General features: G+C 55.1%; 1 protein-coding gene across 1 annotated transcript in view; it reads left to right on the forward strand.

The window, feature by feature from the left end:
- The window catches only part of LOC148145913 (uncharacterized), a 29,599-nt gene extending 13,510 nt beyond the window's left edge, over positions 1-16,089 (forward strand). Inside the window, exons 2-3 of the mRNA XM_087999753.1 lie at positions 9,974-11,881; positions 15,943-16,089. Of these exons, the coding sequence (XP_087855879.1) occupies positions 9,974-11,881; positions 15,943-16,089 (2,055 nt within the window). The remainder of the gene's footprint in view (positions 1-9,973; positions 11,882-15,942) is intronic.
- Positions 16,090-17,584: the final 1,495 nt, after the last annotated feature.

Here is a 17,584-nt window from a genome sequence, read left to right on the forward strand (position 1 = left end):
TCAGTGCAGAGCTCCCTCAGTACTGACCCTCCATCAGTACAGAGCTCCCTCAGTACTGACCCTCCATCAGTACAGAGCTCCCTCAGTACTGACCATCCATCAGTGCAGAGCTCCCTCAGTCCTGACCCTCCGTCAGTGCAGAGCTCCCTCAGTAGTGACCCTCCATCAGTGCAGAGCTCCCTCAGTACTGACCCTCCATCAGTACAGAGCTCCCTCAGTAATGACCCTCCATCAGTGCAGAGCTCCCTCAGTACTGACCCTCCAACAGTACAGAGCTCCCTCAGTACTGACCCTCCATCAGTACAGAGCTCCCTCAGTACTGACCCTCCATCAGTGCAGAGCTCCCTCAGTACTGACCCTCCATCAGTGCAGAGCTCCCTCAGTACTGACCCTCCATCAGTACAGAGCTCCCTCAGTACTGACCCTCCATCAGTGCAGAGCTCCCTCAGTACTGACCCACCATCAGTACAGAGCTCCCTCAGTACTGACCCTCCATCAGTGCAGAGCTCCCTCAGTACTGACCCTCCATCAGTACAGAGCTGCCTCAGTACTGACCCTCCATCAGTACAGAGCTCCCTCAGTACTGACCCTCCATCCGTACAGAGCACCCTCAGTACTGACCCTCCATCAATATAGAGCTCCCTCAGTACTGACCCTCCATCAATACAGAGCTCCCTCAGTACTGACCCTCCATCAGTGCAGAGCACCCTCAGTACTGACCCTCCATCAGTACAGAGCTCCCTCACTACTGACCCTCCATCAGTACAGAGCTCCCTCAGTACTGACCCTCGATCAGTGCAGAGCTCCCTCAGTACTGACCCTCCATCAGTACAGAGCTCCCTTAGTACTGACCCTCCATCAGTGCAGAGCTCCCTCAGTACTGACCATCCATCCATACAGAGCTCCCTCAGTACGGACCCTCCATCAGTACAGAGCTCCCTCAGTTCTGACCCTCCATCAGTGCACAGCTCCCTCAGTACTGACCCTCCATCAGTACAGAGCTCCCTCAGTACTGACCCTCCATCAGTGCAGAGCTCCCTCAGTACTGACCCTCCATCAGTACAGAGCACCCTCAGTACTGACCCTCCATCAGTGCAGAGCTCCCTCAGTACTGACCCTCCATCAGTACAGAGCTCCCTCAGTACTGACCCTCCATCAATGCAGAGCTCCCTCAGTACTGACCCTCCATCAGTACAGAGCTCCCTCAGTACTGACCCTCCATCAGTGCAGAGCTCCCTCAGTACGGACCCTCCATCAGTACAGAGCACCCTCAGTACTGACCCTCCATCAGTGAAGAGCTCCCTCAGTACTGACCCTCCATCAGTTCAGAGCTCCGTCAGTACTGACCCTCCATCAGTGCAGAGCTCCCTCAGTACTGACCCTCCATCAGTACAGAGCTGCCTCAGGACTGACCCTCCATCAGTACAGAGCTCCCTCAGTACTGACCCTCCATCAGTGCAGAGCTCCCTCAGTACTGACCCTCCATCAGTGCAGAGCTCGCTCAGTACTGACCCTCCATCAGTACAGAGCTCCCTCAGTAATGACCCTCCATCAGTGCAGAGCTCCCTCAGTACTGACCCTCCATCAGTACAGAGCTCCCTCAGTACTGACCTTACATCAGTACAGAGCTCCCTCAGTACTGACCCTCCATCAGTGCAGAGCTCCCTGAGTACTTACCATCCATCAGTACGGAGCACCCTCAGTACTGACCTTCCATCAGTACAGAGCTCCCTCAGTACTGACCCTCCATCAGTACAGAGCTCCCTCAGTACTGACCCTCCATCAGTGCAGAGCTCCCTGAGTACTGACCCTCCATCAGTACAGAGCTCCCTCAGTACTGACCCTCCATCAGTGCAGAGCTCCCTCAGAACTGACCGTCCATCAGTACAGAGCTCCCTCAGTACTGACCCTCCATCAGTGCAGAGCTCCCTCATTACTGACCCTCCATCAGTACAGAGCTCCCTCAGTACTGACCCTACATCAATACAGATCTCCCTCAGTACTGACCCTCCATCAGTACAGAGCTCCCTCAGTACTGACCCTCCATCAGTGCAGAGCTCCCTCAGTACTGACCCTCCATCAGTACACAGCTCCCTCAGTACTGACCCTCCATCAGTGCAGAGATCCCTCAGTACTGACCCTCCATCAGTACAGAGCTCCCTCAGTACTGACCCTCCATCAGTACAGAGCTCCCTCAGTACTGACCCTCCATCAGTGCAGAGCTCCCTCAGTACTGACCCTCCATCAATACAGAGCTCCATCAGTACTGACCCTCCATCAGTGCAGAGCTCCCTCAGTACTGACCCTCCATCAGTACAGAGCACCCTCAGTACTGACCCTCCATCAATACAGAGCTCCCTCAGTACTGACCCTCAATCAATACAGAGCTCCCTCGGTACTGACCCTCCATCAGTGCAGAGCTCCCTCAGTACTGACCCTCCATCAGTACAGAGCTCCCTCAGTACTGACCCTCCATCAGTACAGAGCTCCCTCAGTACTGACCCTCCATCAGTGCAGAGCTCCCTCAGTACTGACCCTCCATCAGTACAGAGCTCCCTCAGTACTGACCCTCCATCAGTGCAGAACTCCCTCAGTACTGACCCACCATCAGTACAGAGCTCCCTCAGTACTGACCCTCCATCAGTGCAGAGCTCCCTCACTACTGACCCTCCATCAGTACAGAGCTGCCTCAGTACTGACCCTCCATCAGTACAGAGCTCCCTCAGTACTGACGCTCCATCAGTGCAGAGCTCCCTCAGTCCTGACCCTCCATCAGTGCAGAGCTCCCTCAGTTGTGACCCTCCATCAGTGCAGAGCTCCCTCAGTACTGACCCTCCATCAGTACAGAGCTCCCTCAGTAATGACCCTCCATCAGTGCAGAGCTCCCTCAGTACTGACCCTCCATCAGTACAGAGCTCCCTCAGTACTGACCCTCCATCAGTACAGAGCTCCCTCAGTACTGACCCTCCATAGTGCAGAGCTCCCTCAGAACTGACCCTCCATCAGTACAGAGCTCCCTCAGTACTGACCCTCCATCAGTGCAGAGCTCCCTCAGTACTGACCCACCATCAGTACAGAGCTCCCTCAGTACTGACCCTCCATCAGTGCAGAGCTCCGTCAGTACTGACCCTCCATCAGTACAGAGCTGCCTCAGTACTGACCCTCCATCAGTACAGAGCTCCCTCAGTACTGACCCTCCATCCGTACAGAGCACCCTCAGTACTGACCCTCCATCAATAGAGAGCTCCCTCAGTACTGACCCTCCATCAATACAGAGCTCCCTCAGTACTGACCCTCCATCAGTGCAGAGCTCCCTCAGTACTGACCCTACATCAGTACAGAGCTCCCTCACTACTGACCCTCCATCAGTACAGAGCTCCATCAGTACTGACCCTCGATCAGGGCAGAGCTCCCTCAGTACTGACCCTCCATCAGTACAGAGCTCCCTTAGTACTGACCCTCCATCAGTGCAGAGCTCCCTCAGTACTGACCCTCCATCCATACAGAGCTCCCTCAGTACGGACCCTCCATCAATACAGAGCTCCCTCAGTACTGACCCTTCATCAGTGCAGAGCTCCCTCAGTACTGACCCTCCATCAGTACAGAGCTCCCTCAGTACTGACCCTACATCAGTGCAGAGCTCGCTCAGTACTGACCCTCCATCAGTACAGAGCTCCCTCAGTAATGACTCTCCATCAGTGCAGAGCTCCCTGAGTACAGACCCTCCATCAGTACAGAGCTCCCTCAGTACTGACCCTCCATCAGTACAGAGCTCCCTCAGTACTGACCCTCCATCAGTGCAGAGCTCCCTGAGTACTGACCCTCCATCAGTACAGAGCTCCCTCAGTCCTGACCCACCATCAGTGCAGAGCTCCCTCAGTACTGACCCTCCATCAGTACAGAGCTCCCTCAGTACTGACCCTTCATCAGTGCAGAGCTCCCTCAGTACTGACCCTCCATCAGTACAGAGCTCCCTCAGTACTGACACTCCATCAGTGCAGAGCTCCCTCAGTACTGACCCTCCATCAGTACAGAGCTCCCTCAGTACTGACCCACCATAAGTACAGAGCTCCCTCAGTACTGACCCTCCATCAGTACAGAGCTCCCTCAGTACTGACCCTCCATCAGTACAGAGCTCCCTCAGTACTGACCCTCCATCAGTGCAGCGCTCGCTCAGTACTGACCCTCCATCAGTACAGAGCTCCCTCAGTAATGACCCTCCATCAGTGCAGAGCTCCTTGAGTTCAGACTCTCCATCAGTACAGAGCTCCCTCAGTACTGACCCTCCATCAGTACAGAGCTCCCTCAGTAATGACCCTCCATCAGTGCAGAGCTCCCTGAGTACTGACCATCCATCAGTACAGAGCACTCTCAGTACTGACCCTCCATCAGTGCAGAGCTCCCTCAGTACTGACCCTCCATCAATACAGAGCTCCCTCAGTACTGACCCTCCATCAGTGCAGAGCTCCCTCAGTACTGACCCTCCATCAGTGCAGAGCTCCCTCAGTCCTGACCCTCCATCAGTGCAGAGCTCCCTCAGTAGTGACCCTCCATCAGTGCAGAGCTCTCTCAGTACTGACCCTCCATCAGTACAGAGCTCCCTCTGTAATGACCCTCCGTCAGTGCAGAGCTCCCTGAGTACTGACCCTCCATCAGTACAGAGCTCCCTCAGTACTGACCCTCCATCAGTACAGAGCTCCCTCAGTACTGACCCTCCATCAGTGCAGAGCTCCCTCAGTACTGACCCTCCATCAGCACAGAGCTCCCTCTGTACTGACCCTCCATCAGTGCAGAGCTCCCTCAGAACTGACCCTCCATCAGTACAGAGCTCCCTCAGTACTGACCCTCCAACAGTACAGAGCTCCCTCAGTACTGACCCTCCATCAGTGCAGAGCTCCCTCAGTACTGTCCCTCCATCAATACAGAGCTCCCTCAGTACTGACCCTCCATCAGTGCAGAGCTCCCTCAGTACTGACCCTCCATCAGTACAGAGCACCCTCAGTACTGACCCTCCATCAATACAGTGCTCCCTCAGTACTGAACCTCCATCAATACAGAGCTCCCTCAGTACTGACCCTCCATCAGTACAGAGCTCCCTCAGTACTGACCCACCATCAGTACAGAGCTCCCTCAGTACTGACCCTCCATCAGTACAGAGCTCCCTCAGTACTGACCCGCCATCAGTAGAGAGCTCCCTCAGTACTGACCCTCCATCAGTGCAGAGCTCCCTCAGTACTGACCCTACATCAGTACAGAACTCCCTCAGTAATGACCGTCCATCAGTGCAGAGCTCCCTGAGTACAGACCCTCCATCAGTACAGAGCTCCCTCAGGAATGACCCTCCATCAGTGCAGAGCTCCCTCAGTACTGACCCTCCATCAGTACAGAGCTCCCTCAGTAATGACCCTCCATCAGTGCAGAGCTCCCTGAGTACTGACCCTCCATCAGTACAGAGCACCCTCAGTACTGACCATCCATCAGTGCAGAGCTCCCTGAGTACTGACCCTCCATCAGTAGAGAGCTCCCTCAGTACTGACCCTCCATCAGTACAGAGCTCACTCAGTACTGACCCTCCATCAGTGCAGAGCTCCCTCAGTACTGACCCTCCATCAGTGCAGAGCTCCCTCAGTCCTGACCCTCCATCAGTGCAGAGCTCCCTCAGTAGTGACCCTCCATCAGTGCAGAGCTCCCTCAGTACTGACCCTCCATCAGTACAGAGCTCCCTCAGTAATGACCCTCCATCAGTGCAGAGCTCCCTGAGTACTGACCCTCCATCAGTAGAGAGCTCCCTCAGTACTGACCCTCCATCAGTACAGAGCTCCCTCAGTACTGACCTTCCATCAGTGCAGAGCTCCCTCAGTACTGACCCTCCATCAGTGCAGAGCTCCCTCAGTACTGACCCTCCATCAGTACAGAGCACCCTCAGTACTGACCCTCCATCAGTACAGAGCTCCCTCAGTCCTGACCCTCCATCAGTGCAGAGCTCCCTCAGAACTGACCCTCCATCAATACAGAGATCCCTCAGTACTGACCCTGCATCAGTGCAGAGCTCCCTCAGTACTGACCCTCCATCAGTACAGAGCACCCTCAGTACTGACCCTCCATCAATACAGAGCTCCCTCAGTACTGACCCTCCATCAATACAGAGTTCCCTCAGTACAGACCCTCCATCAGTGCAGAGCTCCCTCAGTACTGACCCTCCATCAGTGCAGAGCTCCCTCAGTACTGACCCTCCATCAGTACAGAGCTCCCTCAGTACTGACCCTCCATCAGTGCAGAGCTCCCTCAGTACTGACCCTCCATCAGTACACAGCTCCCTCAGTACTGACACTCCATCAGTGCAGAGATCCCTCAGTACTGACCCTCCATCAGTACAGAGCTCCCTCATTACTGACCCTCCATTAGTACAGAGCTCCCTCAGTACTGACCCTCCATCAGTGCAGAGCTCCCTCAGTACTGACCCTCCATCAATACAGAGCTCCATCAGTACTGACCCTCCATCAGTGCAGAGCTCCCTCAGTACTGACCCTCCATCAGTACAGAGCACCCTCAGTACTGACCCTCCATCTATACAGAGCTCCCTCAGTACTGACCCTCAATCAATACAGAGCTCCCTCAGTACTGACCCTCCATCAGTGCAGACTCCCTCAGTACTGACCCTCCATCAGTACAGAGCTCCCTCAGTACTGACCCACCATCAATACAGAGCTCCCTCAGTACTGACCCTCCATCAGTACAGAGCTCCCTCAGTACTGACCCTCCATCAGTACAGAGCTCCCTCAGTACTGACCCTCCATCAGTGCAGAGCTCCCTCAGTACTGACCATCCATCAGTTCAGAGCTCCCTCAGTAATGACCCTCCATCAGTGCAGAGCTCCCTGAGTACAGACCCTCCATCACTACAGAGCTCCCTCAGTACTGACCCTCCATCAGTACAGAGCTCCCTCAGTACTGACCCTCCATCAGTGCAGAGCTCCCTGAGTACTGACCCTCCATCATTACAGAGCACCCTCAGTACTGACCCTCCATCAGTGCAGAGCTCCCTCAGTACTGACCCTCCATCAGTACAGAGCTCCCTCAGTACTGACCCTCCATCAGTACAGAGCTCCCTCAGTACTGACCCTCCATCAGTGCAGAGCTCCCTCAGTCCTGACCCTCCATCAGTGCAGAGCTCCCTCAGTAGTGACCCTCCATCAGTGCAGAGCTCCCTCAGTACTGACCCTCCATCAGTACAGAGCTCCCTCAGTAATGACCCTCCATCAGTGCAGAGCTCCCTCAGTACTGACCCTCCAACAGTACAGAGCTCCCTCAGTACTGACCCTCCATCAGTACAGAGCTCCCTCAGTACTGACCCTCCATCAGTGCAGAGCTCCCTCAGTACTGACCCTCCATCAGTGCAGAGCTCCCTCAGTACTGACCCTCCATCAGTACAGAGCTCCCTCAGTACTGACCCTCCATCAGTGCAGAGCTCCCTCAGTACTGACCCACCATCAGTACAGAGCTCCCTCAGTACTGACCCTCCATCAGTGCAGAGCTCCCTCAGTACTGACCCTCCATCAGTACAGAGCTGCCTCAGTACTGACCCTCCATCAGTACAGAGCTCCCTCAGTACTGACCCTCCATCCGTACAGAGCACCCTCAGTACTGACCCTCCATCAATATAGAGCTCCCTCAGTACTGACCCTCCATCAATACAGAGCTCCCTCAGTACTGACCCTCCATCAGTGCAGAGCACCCTCAGTACTGACCCTCCATCAGTACAGAGCTCCCTCACTACTGACCCTCCATCAGTACAGAGCTCCCTCAGTACTGACCCTCGATCAGTGCAGAGCTCCCTCAGTACTGACCCTCCATCAGTACAGAGCTCCCTTAGTACTGACCCTCCATCAGTGCAGAGCTCCCTCAGTACTGACCCTCCATCCATACAGAGCTCCCTCAGTACGGACCCTCCATCAGTACAGAGCTCCCTCAGTTCTGACCCTCCATCAGTGCACAGCTCGCTCAGTACTGACCCTCCATCAGTACAGAGCTCCCTCAGTACTGACCCTCCATCAGTGCAGAGCTCCCTCAGTACTGACCCTCCATCAGTACAGAGCACCCTCAGTACTGACCCTCCATCAGTGCAGAGCTCCCTCAGTACTGACCCTCCATCAGTACAGAGCTCCCTCAGTACTGACCCTCCATCAATGCAGAGCTCCCTCAGTACTGACCCTCCATCAGTACAGAGCTCCCTCAGTACTGACCCTCCATCAGTGCAGAGCTCCCTCAGTACGGACCCTCCATCAGTACAGAGCACCCTCAGTACTGACCCTCCATCAGTGAAGAGCTCCCTCAGTACTGACCCTCCATCAGTTCAGAGCTCCGTCAGTACTGACCCTCCATCAGTGCAGAGCTCCCTCAGTACTGACCCTCCATCAGTACAGAGCTGCCTCAGGACTGACCCTCCATCAGTACAGAGCTCCCTCAGTACTGACCCTCCATCAGTGCAGAGCTCCCTCAGTACTGACCCTCCATCAGTGCAGAGCTCGCTCAGTACTGACCCTCCATCAGTACAGAGCTCCCTCAGTAATGACCCTCCATCAGTGCAGAGCTCCCTCAGTACTGACCCTCCATCAGTACAGAGCTCCCTCAGTACTGACCTTACATCAGTACAGAGCTCCCTCAGTACTGACCCTCCATCAGTGCAGAGCTCCCTGAGTACTTACCATCCATCAGTACGGAGCACCCTCAGTACTGACCTTCCATCAGTACAGAGCTCCCTCAGTACTGACCCTCCATCAGTACAGAGCTCCCTCAGTACTGACCCTCCATCAGTGCAGAGCTCCCTGAGTACTGACCCTCCATCAGTACAGAGCTCCCTCAGTACTGACCCTCCATCAGTGCAGAGCTCCCTCAGAACTGACCGTCCATCAGTACAGAGCTCCCTCAGTACTGACCCTCCATCAGTGCAGAGCTCCCTCATTACTGACCCTCCATCAGTACAGAGCTCCCTCAGTACTGACCCTACATCAATACAGATCTCCCTCAGTACTGACCCTCCATCAATACAGAGCTCCCTCAGTACTGACCCTCCATCAGTGCAGAGCTCCCTCAGTACTGACCCTCCATCAGTACAGAGCTCCCTCAGTAGTGACCCACCATCAATACAGAGCTCCCTCAGTACTGACCCTCCATCAGTACAGAGCTCCCTCAGTACTGACCCTCCATCAGTACAGAGCTCCCTCAGTACTGACCCTCCATCAGTGCAGAGCTCACTCAGTACTGACCCTCCATCAGTACAGATCTCCCTCAGTAATGACCCTCCATCAGTGCAGAGCTCCCTGAGTACAGACCCTCCATCAGTACAGAGCTCCCTCAGTACTGACCCTCCATCAGTACAGAGCTCCCTCAGTACTGACCCTCCATCAGTGCAGAGCTCCCTGAGTACTGACCCTCCATCAGTACAGAGCACCCTCAGTACTGACCCTCCATCAGTGCAGAGCTCCCGCAGTACTGACCCTCCATCAGTACAGAGCTCCCTCAGTACTGACCCTCCATCAGTACAGAGCTCCCTCAGTACTGACCCTCCATCAGTGCAGTGCTCCCTCAGTACTGACCCTCCATCAGTGCAGAGCTCCCTCAGTCCTGACCCTCCATCAGTGCAGAGCTCCCTCAGTAGTGACCCACCATCAGTGCAGAGCTCCCTCAGTACTGACCCTCCATCAGTACAGAGCTCCCTCAGTACTGACCCACCATCAGTGCAGAGCTCCCTCAGTACTGACCCTCCATCAGTACAGAGCTCCCTCAGTACTGACCCTCCATCCGTACAGAGCTCCCTCAGTACTGACCCTCCATCAGTGCAGAACTCCCTCAGTACTGACCCTCCATCAGTACAGAGCTCCCTCAGTACTGACCCTCCATCAGTACAGAGCTCCCTCAGTATTGACCCTCCATCAGTGCAGAGCTCCCTCAGAACTGACGCTCCATTAATACAGAGCTCCCTCAGTACTGACCCTGCATCAGTACAGAGCACCCTCAGTACTGACCCTCCATCAATACGGAGCTCCCTCAGTACTGACCCTCCATCAGTGCAGAGCTCGCTCAGTACAGACCCTCCATCAGTGCAGAGCTCCCTGAGTACAGACCCTCCATCACTACAGAGCTCCCTCAGTACTGACCCTCCATCAGTACAGAGCTCCCTCAGTACTGACCCTCCACCAGTGCAGAGCTCCCTCAGTACTGACCCTCCATCAGTACAGAGCACCCTCAGTACTGACCCTCCATCAATACAGAGTTCCCTCAGTACTGACCCTCCATCAATACAGAGTTCCCTCAGTACAGACCCTCCATCAGTGCAGAGCTCCCTCAGTACTGACCCTCCATCAGTGCAGAGCTCCCTCAGTACTGACCCTCCATCAGTACAGAGCTCCCTCAGTACTGACCCTCCATCAGTGCAGAGCTCCCTCAGTACTGACCCTCCATCAGTTCACAGCTCCCTCAGTACTGACCCTCCATCAGTGCAGAGATCCCTCAGTACTGACCCTCCATCAGTACAGAGCTCCCTCAGTACTGACCCTCCATCAGTGCAGAGCTCCCTCAGTACTGACCCTCCATCAATACAGAGCTCCATCTGTACTGACCCTCCATCAGTGCAGAGCTCCCTCAGTACTGACCCTCCATCAGTACAGAGCACCCTCAGTACTGACCCTCCATCTATACAGAGCTCCCTCAGTACTGACCCTCAATCAATACAGAGCTCCCTCAGTACTGACCCTCCATCAGTGCAGAGCTCGCTCAGTACTGACCCTCCATTAGTACAGAGCTCCCTCAGTACTGACCCACCATCAATACAGAGCTCCCTCAGTACTGACCCTCCATCAGTACAGAGCTCCCTCAGTACTGACCCTCCATCAGTACAGAGCTCCCTCAGTACTGACCCTCCATCAGTGCAGAGCTCCCTCAGTACTGACCATCCATCAGTTCAGAGCTCCCTCAGTAATGACCCTCCATCAGTGCAGAGCTCCCTGAGTACAGACCCTCCATCACTACAGAGCTCCCTCAGTACTGACCCTCCATCAGTACAGAGCTCCCTCAGTACTGACCCTCCATCAGTGCAGAGCTCCCTGAGTACTGACCCTCCATCAGTACAGAGCACCCTCAGTACTGACCCTCCATCAGTGCAGAGCTCCCTCAGTACTGACCCTCCATCAGTACAGAGCTCCCTCAGTACTGACCCTCCATCAGTACAGAGCTCCCTCAGTACTGACCCTCCATCAGTGCAGAGCTCCCTCAGTCCTGACCCTCCATCAGTGCAGAGCTCCCTCAGTAGTGACCCTCCATCAGTGCAGAGCTCCCTCAGTACTGACCCTCCATCAGTACAGAGCTCCCTCAGTAATGACCCTCCATCAGTGCAGAGCTCCCTCAGTACTGACCCTCCATCAGTACAGAGCTCCCTCAGTACTGACCCTCCATCAGTACAGAGCTCCCTCAGTACTGACCCTCCATCAGTGCAGAGCTCCCTCAGTACTGACCCTCCATCAGTGCAGAGCTCCCTCAGTACTGACCCTCCATCAGTACAGAGCTCCCTCAGTACTGACCCTCCATCAGTGCAGAGCTCCCTCAGTACTGACCCACCATCAGTACAGAGCTCCCTCAGTACTGACCCTCCATCAGTGCAGAGCTCCCTCAGTACTGACCCTCCATCAGTACAGAGCTGCCTCAGTACTGACCCTCCATCAGTACAGAGCTCCCTCAGTACTGACCCTCCATCCGTACAGAGCACCCTCAGTACTGACCCTCCATCAATACAGAGCTCCCTCAGTACTGACCCTCCATCAATACAGAGCTCCCTCAGTACTGACCCTCCATCAGTGCAGAGCTCCCTCAGTACTGACCCTCCATCAGTACAGAGCTCCCTCACTACTGACCCTCCATCAGTACAGAGCTCCCTCAGTACTGACCCTCGATCAGTGCAGAGCTCCCTCAGTACTGATTCTCCATCAGTACAGAGCTCCCTTAGTACTGACCCTCCATCAGTGCAGAGCTCCCTCAGTACTGACCCTCCATCCATACAGAGCTCCCTCAGTACGGACCCTCCATCAGTACAGAGCTCCCTCAGTTCTGACCCTCCATCAGTGCAGAGCTCCCTCAGTACTGACCCTCCATCAGTACAGAGCTCCCTCAGTACTGACCCTCCATCAGTGCACAGCTCCCTCAGTACTGACCCTCCATCAGTACAGAGCACCCTCAGTACTGACCCTCCATCAGTGCAGAGCTCCCTCAGTACTGACCCTCCATCAGTACAGAGCTCCCTCAGTACTGACCCTCCATCAATGCAGAGCTCCCTCATTACTGACCCTCCATCAGTACATAGCTCCCTCAGTACTGACCCTCCATCAGTGCAGAGCTCCCTCAGTACTGACCCTCCATCAGTACAGAGCACCCTCAGTACTGACCCTCCATCAGTGCAGAGCTCCCTCAGTACTGACCCTCCATCAGTTCAGAGCTCCGTCAGTACTGACCCTCCATCAGTGCAGAACTCCCTCAGTACTGACCCTCCATCAGTACAGAGCTCCCTCAGTACTGACCCTCCATCAGTACAGAGCTCCCTCAGTACTGACCCTCCATCAGTGCAGAGCTCCCTCAGTACTGACCCTCCATCAGTGCAGAGCTCGCTCAGTACTGACTCTCCATCAGTACAGAGCTCCCTCAGTAATGACCCTCCATCAGTGCAGAGCTCCCTCAGTACTGACCCTCCAACAGTACAGAGCTCCCTCAGTACTGACCTTACATCAGTACAGAGCTCCCTCAGTACTGACCCTCCATCAGTGCAGAGCTCCCTGAGTACTTACCATCCATCAGTACAGAGCACCCTCAGTACTGACCTTCCATCAGTACAGAGCGCCCTCAGTACTGACCTCTCCATCAGTACAGAGCTCCCTCAGTACTGACCCTCCATCAGTGCAGAGCTCCCTCAGTACTGACCCTCCATCAGTGCAGAGCTCCCTCAGTCCTGACCCTCCATCAGTGCAGATCTCCCTCAGTAGTGACCCTCCATCAGTGCAGAGCTCCCTCAGTACTGACCCTCCATCAGTACAGAGCTCCCTCAGTAATCACCCTCCGTCAGTGGAGAGCTCCCTGAGTACTCACCCTCCATCACTACAGATCTCCCTCATTACTGACCCTCCATCAGTACAGAGCTCCCTCGGTACTGACCCTCCATCAGTGCAGAGCTCCCTCAGTACTGACCCTCCATCAGTGCAGAGCTCCCTCAGTACTGACCCTCCATCAGTACAGAGCTCCCTCAGTACTGACCCTCCATCAGTGCAGAGCTCCCTGAGTACTGACCCTCCATCAGTACAGAGCTCCCTCAGTACTGACCCTCCATCAGTGCAGAGCTCCCTCAGTACTGACCATCCATCAGTTCAGAGCTCCCTCAGTAATGACCCTCCATCAGTGCAGAGCTCCCTGAGTACAGACCCTCCATCACTACAGAGCTCCCTCAGTACTGACCCTCCATCAGAACAGAGCTCCCTCAGTACTGACCCTCCATCAGTGCAGAGCTCCCTGAGTACTGACCCTCCATCAGTACAGAGCACCCTCAGTACTGACCCTCCATCAGTGCAGAGCTCCCTCAGTACTGACCCTCCATCAGTACAGAGCTCCCTCAGTACTGACCCTCCATCAGTACAGAGCTCCCTCAGTACAGACCCTCCATCAGTGCAGAGCTCCCTCAGTCCTGACCCTCCATCAGTGCAGAGCTCCCTCAGTAGTGACCCTCCATCAGTGCTGAGCTCCCTCAGTACTGACCCTCCATCAGTACAGAGCTCCCTCAGTAATGACCCTCCATCAGTGCAGAGCTCCCTCAGTACTGACCCTCCATCAGTACAGAGCTCCCTCAGTACTGACCCTTCATCAGTACAGAGCTCCCTCAGTACTGACCCTCCATCAGTGCAGAGCTCCCTCAGTACTGACCCTCCATCAGTGCAGAGCTCCCTCAGTACTGACCCTCCATCAGTACAGAGCTCCCTCAGTACTGACCCTCCATCAGTGCAGAGCTCCCTCAGTACTGACCCACCATCAGTACAGAGCTCCCTCAGTACTGACCCTCCATCAGTGCAGAGCTCCCTCAGTACTGACCCTCCATCAGTACAGAGCTGCCTCAGTACTGACCCTCCATCAGTACAGAGCTCCCTCAGTACTGACCCTCCATCCGTACAGAGCACCCTCAGTACTGACCCTCCATCAATACAGAGCTCCCTCAGTACTGACCCTCCATCAATACAGAGCTCCCTCAGTACTGACCCTCCATCAGTGCAGAGCTCCCTCAGTACTGACCCTCCATCAGTACAGAGCTCCCTCACTACTGACCCTCCATCAGTACAGAGCTCCCTCAGTACTGACCCTCGATCAGTGCAGAGCTCCCTCAGTACTGACCCTCCATCAGTACAGAGCTCCCTTAGTACTGACCCTCCATCAGTGCAGAGCTCCCTCAGTACTGACCCTCCATCCATACAGAGCTCCCTCAGTACGGACCCTCCATCAGTACAGAGCTCCCTCAGTTCTGACCCTCCATCAGTGCAGAGCTCCCTCAGTACTGACCCTCCATCAGTACAGAGCTCCCTCAGTACTGACCCTCCATCAGTGCAGAGCTCCCTCAGTACTGACCCTCCATCAGTACAGAGCACCCTCAGTACTGACCCTCCATCAGTGCAGAGCTCCCTCAGTACTGACCCTCCATCAGTACAGAGCTCCCTCAGTACTGACCCTCCATCAATGCAGAGCTCCCTCATTACTGACCCTCCATCAGTACAGAGCTCCCTCAGTACTGACCCTCCATCAGTGCAGAGCTCCCTCAGTACTGACCCTCCATCAGTACAGAGCACCCTCAGTACTGACCCTCCATCAGTGCAGAGCTCCCTCAGTACTGACCCTCCATCAGTTCAGAGCTCCGTCAGTACTGACCCTCCATCAGTGCAGAACTCCCTCAGTTCTGACCCTCCATCAGTACAGAGCTCCCTCAGTACTGACCCTCCATCAGTACAGAGCTCCCTCAGTACTGACCCTCCATCAGTGCAGAGCTCCCTCAGTACTGACCCTCCATCAGTGCAGAGCTCGCTCAGTACTGACCCTCCATCAGTACAGAGCTCCCTCAGTAATGACCCTCCATCAGTGCAGAGCTCCCTCAGTACTGACCCTCCATCAGTACAGAGCTCCCTCAGTACTGACCTTACATCAGTACAGAGCTCCCTCAGTACTGACCCTCCATCAGTGCAGAGCTCCCTGAGTACTTACCATCCATCAGTACAGAGCTCCCTCAGTACTGACCCTCCATCAATGCAGAGCTCCCTCATTACTGACCCTCCATCAGTACAGAGCTCCCTCAGTACTGACCCTCCATCAGTGCAGAGCTCCCTCAGTACTGACCCTCCATCAGTACAGAGCACCCTCAGTACTGACCCTCCATCAGTGCAGAGCTCCCTCAGTACTGACCCTCCATCAGTTCAGAGCTCCGTCAGTACTGACCCTCCATCAGTGCAGAACTCCCTCAGTACTGACCCTCCATCAGTACAGAGCTCCCTCAGTACTGACCCTCCATCAGTACAGAGCTTCCTCAGTACTGACCCTCCATCAGTGCAGAGCTCCCTCAGTACTGACCCTCCATCAGTGCAGAGCTCGCTCAGTACTGACCCTCCATCAGTACAGAGCTCCCTCAGTAATGACCCTCCATCAGTGCAGAGCTGCCTCAGTACTGACCCTCCATCAGTACAGAGCTCCCTCAGTACTGACCTTACATCAGTACAGAGCTCCCTCAGTACTGACCCTCCATCAGTGCAGAGCTCCCTGAGTACTTACCATCCATCAGTACAGAGCACCCTCAGTACTGACCTTCCATCAGTACAGAGCTCCCTCAGTACTGACCCTCCATCAGTGCAGAGCTCCCTCAGTACTGACCCTCCATCAGTGCAGAGCTCCCTCAGTCCTGACCCTCCATCAGTGCAGAGCTCCCTCAGTAGTGACCCTCCATCAGTGCAGAGCTCCCTCAGTACTGACCCTCCATCAGTACAGAGCTCCCTCAGTAATGACCCTCCGTCAGTGGAGAGCTCCCTGAGTACTGACCCTCCATCACTACAGATCTCCCTCATTACTGACCCTCCATCAGTACAGAGCTCCCTCGGTACTGACCCTCCATCAGTGCAGAGCTCCCTCAGTACTGACCCTCCATCAGTGCAGAGCTCCCTCAGTACTGACCCTCCATCAGTACAGAGCTCCCTCAGTACTGACCCTCCATCAGTGCAGAGCTCCCTGAGTACTGACCCTCCATCAGTACAGAGCTCCCTCAGTACTGACCCTCCATCAGTGCAGAGCTCCCTCAGAACTGACCGTCCATCAGTACAGAGCTCCCTCAGTACTGACCCTCCATCAGTGCAGAGCTCCCTCATTACTGACCCTCCATCAGTACAGAGCTCCCTCAGTACAGACCCTCCATCAATACAGATCTCCCTCAGTACTGACCCTCCATCAATACAGCGCTCCCTCAGTACTGACCCTCCATCAGTGCAGAGCTCCCTCAGTACTGACCCTCCATCAGTACAGAGCTCCCTCAGTACTGACCCACCATCAATACAGAGCTCCCTCAGTACTGACCCTCCATCAGTGCAGAGCTCCCTCAGTACTGACCCTCCATCAGGACAGAGCTCCCTCAGTACTGACCCACCATCAGTACAGAGCTCCCTCAGTACTGACCCTCCATCAGTACAGAGCTCCCTCAGTACTGACCCTCCATCAGTACAGAGCTCCCTCAGTACTGACCCTCCATCAGTGCAGAGCTCGCTCAGTACTGACCCTCCATCAGTACAGAGCTCCCTCAGTAATGACCCTCCATCAGTGCAGAGCTCCCTGAGTACAGACCCTCCATCAGTACAGAGCTCCCTCAGTACTGACCCTCCATCAGTACAGAGCTCCCTCAGTACTGACCCTCCATCAGTGCAGAGCTCCCTGAGTACTGACCCTCCATCAGTACAGAGCTCCCTCAGTACTGACCCTCCATCAGTGCAGAGCTCCCTCAGTCCTGACCCTCCATCAGTGCAGAGCTCCCTCAGTAGTGACCCTCCATCAGTGCACAGCTCTCTCAGTACTGACCCTCCATCAGTACAGAGCTCCCTCAGTAATGACCCTCCGTCAGTGCAGAGCTCCCTGAGTACTGACCCTCCATCAGTACAGAGCTCCCTCAGTACTGACCCTCCATCAGTACAGAGCTCCCTCAGTACTGACCCTCCATCAGTGCAGAGCTCCCTCAGTACTGACCCTCCATCAGTGCAGAGCTCCCTCAGTAATGACCCACCATCAGTACAGAGCTCCCTCAGTACTGACCCTCCATCAGTGCAGAGCTCCCTCAGTACTGACGCTCCATCAGTACAGAGCTCCCTCTGTACTGACCCTCCATCAGTGCAGAGCTCCCTCAGAACTGACCCGCCATCAGTACAGAGCTCCCTCAGTACTGACCCTCCATCAGTACAGAGCTCCCTCAGTACTGACCCTCCATCAGTGCAGAGCTCCCTCAGTACTGACCCTCCATCAATACAGAGCTCCCTCAGTACTGACCC

Source organism: Chiloscyllium plagiosum, unplaced genomic scaffold (genome assembly GCF_037043375.1).
Source record: "Chiloscyllium plagiosum isolate Xiang-an unplaced genomic scaffold, Cpla_swu_hap1 HiC_scaffold_23, whole genome shotgun sequence".
NCBI classification, from domain to species: Eukaryota; Metazoa; Chordata; class Chondrichthyes; order Orectolobiformes; family Hemiscylliidae; genus Chiloscyllium; species Chiloscyllium plagiosum.